The following is a 6,000-nucleotide window of genomic DNA, read 5'->3' on the forward strand; positions in this document are numbered from 1 at the left end:
GAGCTGTGACCCCACTCGGACTCCCCCAAGCCTCCCCAGGTCAAAGAGGGGCCTCCCCCACCCCACAGAAATGAAGGGAGCGGGGAGCCTCCAGCACAGCTGGCTGGATGATGCCTGCGCGGGCCGGGTGGCAAGTAGCTTGAGGTCCCCTGTAAATTCCTAAGCAGCCCCATCTCTGACAGCCTGCTCTCTGAGTCCCCCCACTTCAGGGTGCGGGCCCCTGGACAGCCCTGCCCCAGGATCTCCTGTCTCTCTCAAATCCTTAGTCTATCCGGCAACAGGAAGCAGCATCTCAGTCCAGCAGGGGAGATGTAGGTGAGAGGTCGGCTCAGACACAGAGCAAACAAGAGATAGGACACAGTCAGAGGCCGTCCTGGGCTGACCAGGGCCTAGCCCCCTAGCTGTGGTCGCAGCAGCAGCAGCAGCAGCAGCTGCTGCCGTTTGCAGAGCGCCTGTGTGTGCTGGCTTCTGTGCTCAATGCTTTCCGTTTCCTGTGACATTTAGCACCCTCTTACCTCTACCCCATATTCTCCACAAGATACAGGGAGTGTCAGAGCAGGTAAGTCACTTGCCAAAGGTCTCATAGATGATCCATGGGGAAGCTGGACTTGAATGCAGACTGTGAGATCCTGGAGCTCCTGTTCTTAACCTTTAGGCTGTGCTGACACTGGCCTACCTGGTTAGAGGCATGTCACGCCTCAGAGGGAAAAGGCTGTCACACAGTGTTAGGGGCAACACCAGGTGGCCCTTAATATTGGCATGGGAATGCAACTGCCCCAAGACCCTCCCATGAGGCCCCTGAAAGCCAGCGCAAGCTGGACAGGACCTTCATGAGACACCAAGAAACCGGGGGGAGGGGGGCCCAATGGACGTGTGTGAGGGAAATTAGGTCACGAAACGAGGAGGAAGGCTAGGTTGGTAGGGACAGCCAAGGGCATAAGCCCTTCTCTGAGACACATCCTGAGGCTGTCCGCACAAGCCTTTAGACCCCCTTACTCTTTGCTACAAATTTTTTAAAAATTCCAAATAAACTGAAGGGAAAAATTCAAAACAGTCATATTCACAGCAATAATATAGAAAGGTTGGATGTTAAAAAGCTGTCAACCGTTGGCCTGTGGGTATGGGACAGACTATAAGAAGGGAGGTCCTTGCAGCAGCAGTGAACTCTCCTGTCCACATCTGCAGCCCTGCCAGCCTCGTGGGGACCAGGTCTGGCCCTGCTTGCCCAGGGGATGGCAGCTCCTCTGCCCTCTCAGGGACCCTGGAGGCCAGCTCCCTGCTTTGTGCCAGGTGAGAGATACACTCCTGCCACCACAGGCAGAGTGACCATGGTGGTCAAGAGCACAGAACCAGAGTCTGCCTTCATGTTCATGGCTAGACTGTGGCCTCCTCGGGCAGAGGCTGTGACGACTTCCACCTTCATAGATGCCACCCCACCTAACACCCAGCTTGTGACAAGCCCTCAATAATTCATAACAGTCTCTAATAGGTGCATCAGAGCATCACCCTTCTCCGCCTCCAAGGCTTCTTCCTGCCTTGAGAATAAAATCAAGTCTCCCCAAGTGGCCTCCTGGCCCTGCAGGCCCCAGCTCCTCCCCACCTCTCCAGTCATCTCCCATTGCTGAGCCAGCCCCTTCTCTCTTCTCCTCCTCGCAGTGCCCCCTCCTCTCCTGACTCACCCTGCTCATCCTCCAGGCTTTGGCCTAAACCCTGGAGAGGCCTGTCCACCCCGTCAGAATCACATTCCCACTGTTGTTCGCTCCTGGCACCCCGCTTTCTGTGGAGTCCCCACTGCCACTTGAAATTATACAGGTCTGTGTGCAACGACTTGTTTGCTCTGCACCCCAATCGATGTTTACTGAATGTGTAGGTTATGTCGAAGAGGAGATTAAGCATCCACAGGTAGCCCCATCCCCCCGAGCTGACCCTGTCGAAGTGAGCCACTGGACAACAGAGAAAATGAAAAAAGAGGTCAGGTGTGGGTGGTTACAGTGGCCATCAGGAGGCCAAAAAGACACAGCTTTGCCAAGGGAACCGGGGAGGCATGCTGTGGCCAAAACCTGGTGGACATTATGCAAAGTCCAAAAGTGCCTGCCCCCGGCTTCCTATCCCCAGCCTTTCATCTCTCTGCCCATCCAGTGGGCAAGGCAAGGCAAACCAAGGGGCAACGGAGCAACTGGCTGTTCCTTTCCTTCTCCCACCTCACCAGGCTGGAACCCAACACGGTATCTTTGGCCAAAGTCTGGCTGGAATCTTGAGAAAGAGTTCTGAGAACCTTTTCACAGGTTCAGGCAAATTTTCTTTAGAGAACAAACTACAGCATCAGTCCTAAAAGCAACAGAGAGCTGACAAACTTGCATCTCAACCAGCTGCAGACTTTTCAGCTTTTCACAAGTCTAATTCAATAAATTCAATAATGGCATAACTGCTTCTCTGAAATTCAGCCATCTACCAAGTTTGAAAATGTTAGGCCTAAGCAGAAACCCTGACTTTGACCCTGACTTTGCCAGGCACTCCCAGACAGGGGGAGTAGAGATTTCTGGCCCTGAAAGTCAACAGGTTATGTGTCCTCCAAGAATCAAGGAGCAAGGAGGCCAGAGAGATAAAGTGTGTGGAATCGGCTGGCCTTCCCGCAAGGACGCTGGGAGGGCGGGTTTCCCAGACGATTGGAAAAGCCAAAATCAGAGGCAGGAGCAAAGGCACAGGATAAGAAGTTGATGTTCAACTCACAATCCTGACCCTTCACCTTCACTTTGGTGAACTGTCAAGTCTCCCAAGGGCTTAAACACCAGCTCAGCACCACGTTGGCACAATCTCTGGGACTCCTCCCACCTAAACAAAGGAAGAAGCCAAGGTCGAGGCAGGAATAAAGTGACCAGTCCCAATGTTGCCAAATAACATAAAATAAATTAAATCAGTGGATAATCTGGGTCGGGGGGAACCCTAGAATATGAACTTCCTGACGCCACAGTGGGTCAAAAAAAAAAAAAAAATATCTGACCACATAACAGTCCTCTGGTCTGGATGAGATACTAACAGCATTGTCTGGGGATGGTGATTTTTGTCTGTTTTTCAAACCCTCTGTGCAGCCTGAAGGCACCCATCAGGGAGGCAAGTAGGAAGGGGCATGATCTAAAAGGGAGGAGCGACAAAAGGAGAGAAAAATCCAAACACCCCAACCTGTTCCTTCCAGAAGAGTCATTAATCTAGCATCTCTTGGGCAAAGCAGAAAGCTTGTTCAGGGAACAAGGTCTGACTCTTCTCATCTCCCAGGATTTCTTGCTGATGTGGGGAAAAGCCTGCCAAGAACCCTTAGGCTATTAGGAAATATTTTCGAGTGGCTAAAGGCTAAAGGTTGGTTATAAATGATATACTTTCTGCCCTCTCCCAGGCGGCTTCTGAATTCCCTCCATTTCTCTTGCCCTTAACCTCTCCAGCTAAGCCTCCCTAGAGACTGGGACACTCAGGAATCTCCTAAGCACATCAGAGAAGGCAAATAGGGAGGCTTCTACACAGGGTCACAGACAGCACGAGCTGGTCCAAAGCTTTCTCTTTCTACAGAGTAACAACTCTAGAAAGAAAAGCCATGCAGGTGGTGATTCAGGGAGTCAAACCTGGGCCATCTCCACCTAAGGGGACTAAGCACCAGGCAGAGAGATTTTGTGAGTTCAATTATTATGAAGTTACTGCTAGGGCAGGGAGAGAGAGGACAGAGGCAAACATTTCCTATCGAGGTTGCCTAAGAAGAAGGGTGGAGGGTAGAGGCTGGCAGTCACTTTGGCCCTTCTGTTGGGCTAAACCTACTGACCTGCAGCAATTAGGGCCCTCAAACGGGGAGGGAAGATGGGAAGGGACAGGCAGATTTCACGTAGACAAGCACCCTCTGCCTCAACACCAATGGTGTGGCAAAGAGAAGGGAACAAACCTTTCCATAAATGCCCCCTTCTCCCCTAGTCCTTCCTTTCCATGGGGTTGAAGGCCACTGAGATGTTCTCACAGCCCATGGGAGGAAATGGCGTTTGGAGAATTATAAAGCAGCAAAAATAGACAAGAAACTGTATCCAGCAAGCCCTTAGGAGACACCGTAATGGCCTGACTAAAAAATATCTAGATTCTAGATGAATCCTCCTTTGGGTGGAGGCAAAGTCACTTCCTCTGTCTTGCTGCACCCCAGCCTCTGAATCAGGAGTTCCTCTTTCTTACCATCAGAGAGCAACATGTTTACTACGAGGCAAGCCATGAAGCTATGTTCCAGGCACTGGGAGGAGAGGAGTCGGGCAGTGTTCCTGGGTGGTGGAAAGAACACCCTGGACTTCGGGTGGGGTTCTGGGTTTATCACAGTCCCCAGCTGTGTTGTGGTCTTGCGCAAGACGGAAGATCGGTCTGAGCTTCAATCTCTTCATTCACAAAACACGACAATGATGACAATGATGAAGATCAAATGGGCCTTTTGGTACCTGGGAGGCGCTGTGCAATGAGGTGGCATTGCTTGCTAGGTCTTCACCTCCATCCCGCCCCCTCCCAAAGCCCCGATTCCAGGTACCACCACCACCCAGCCTGAGGCGCCTATCTCACCTGGCTCAGTACACAGGTAGGAGTAAAAGCCCTCCGACTTGAGCATGATGAGCAGCGAGCCCCAGCCCAGGAGGACTGCCGAGAAGAGGAGGTTTTCCACCACGGCCGTGCAGGCCATCCACCAGCGGCGCCGATGGGCAGTGGCCAGTGTGGGCGCCATGGTGCAGCGCGGCGCGGCGGCCCGGCTTCGGCTCTGCAGCCACCTGCGCACAGATCTCAGCGTCAGCGTCTGGCCCTGCCCAGATCGCTAGGCCGCCGCTGGCTGCTGCCGCAGGGCGCGGAACTTGTCATCCCTCCGAGGCTCCGGCAATAGGTGCGCGCAGCGAAGGAAGCAAACCCCAGCCCTGCCCGGGACCTGGGCCACCCTCGAAACCGCGGCTGGCTCGCACCGCTGCCCCCGGTGACGATTAAGCTGCCCCGGCCAGACAGGGAGACTTCTCCCTCAGCTCAATCTGAGGTAAACTGAGGCATGGAAGCAGCGAGAGACTAACGTATGCTCAGAGATGTGGAACTAGTCCTGGCCGCCAGCAGGACTGACATAGCTTGGAGGCCGTAAGGGGAAGCAGCTTGCGGTCCGGCTACCTGGGCAGGGGCATACCTGAGGGCTGCCACTCCCGGAGACCCTGACAGGCGCCCTCCCGCCCGCACTCCAGACCCTTCCCCAGAGCTGGTTCCTTCAACCACGAGATCGGCGCACCGAGCTCCGGCACGGCCCGCCCACGGCCCGCTCATTGGCCTGACGGCACAGGAACTGCGGCGCAATTGGCCACAGTTTGGGTCGCTAGGCGCTGCGGCCACGCGAACCCGGCATGGGAGAGGCGAAGCCGGTTCAAACCGGCGGCGCGAGCTGGCCGTGCGACCCCCATCTCAGGCCGTTACCTCGGCAATTAGCCCGTTTCCATGGAAGCGGACCCCGTCCCTCCATCCCCCAGCTCCCGCCTCTATTCGTCATTTCGTCGCTGGCGGCTCCTCATCCGCCCAGTCTCTTTCCTCTTTTATGCACGCATCCTCTCCTTACGCCCTTTCGCGTGCAGCATCTGCCCCCAGCACCCTCGGCCCGGCCCGGATCCCCGGGGTCCAGCTCACCCGGGTCCTACTGGTGTGTATCGGGCCCGCCCGGCGTCTTTTCTGCCCCCTTTTATTCCAGCCCTTTTATTCCGACCCCAAGATGAAAACACTGCCGTCCGCTGATTGGCTGGGTCGGGGCTGGAAACAGACGCTGACCAATCAGCAGCCACCCGCCCGCCCCGCCGCGAGCAGAAGCCGGTTCCGGCCGGACTCGGAGACAAACAAGAGGGATGGGGGGGCCGGGGGCAGCTGCGGGTTGTGCCGCGGCTCTGCTGCCTTAAGCTGGAAGGCTGAGAACCCCCGGGGGCATTGCCCCATTGCCCCTCTGGAGCCCCACCCTGGAGCCCTGACCCTGCG

The 6,000-nt window shown here is 55.3% G+C and overlaps 1 protein-coding gene across 3 annotated transcripts in view; it reads right to left on the bottom strand.

Moving 5' to 3' along the window:
- Positions 1-5,685, bottom strand: part of SLC43A2 (solute carrier family 43 (amino acid system L transporter), member 2) — a 37,763-nt gene extending 32,078 nt beyond the window's left edge. Inside the window, exons 1-2 of one of the 3 annotated variants that reach the window (XM_012653054.1) lie at positions 5,174-5,224; positions 4,576-4,778 (exon numbers count right to left, since the gene is read on the bottom strand). In XM_012653054.1, coding sequence (XP_012508508.1) covers positions 4,576-4,735 — 160 coding nt within the window. In that variant the 5' untranslated portion in view covers positions 4,736-4,778; positions 5,174-5,224. Of the gene's footprint in view, positions 1-4,203; positions 4,313-4,575; positions 4,779-5,173; positions 5,225-5,661 lie in introns of those variants that run through there. The other 2 variants (XM_012653055.1, XM_012653056.1) reach the window with 2 other exon arrangements.
- Between the last annotated feature and the right edge of the window lie 315 nt (positions 5,686-6,000).

The sequence above is a fragment of the Propithecus coquereli genome, unplaced genomic scaffold (genome assembly GCF_000956105.1).
Source record: "Propithecus coquereli isolate 6110/MARCELLA unplaced genomic scaffold, Pcoq_1.0 Scaffold409, whole genome shotgun sequence".
Lineage (NCBI taxonomy): Eukaryota > Metazoa > Chordata > Mammalia > Primates > Indriidae > Propithecus > Propithecus coquereli.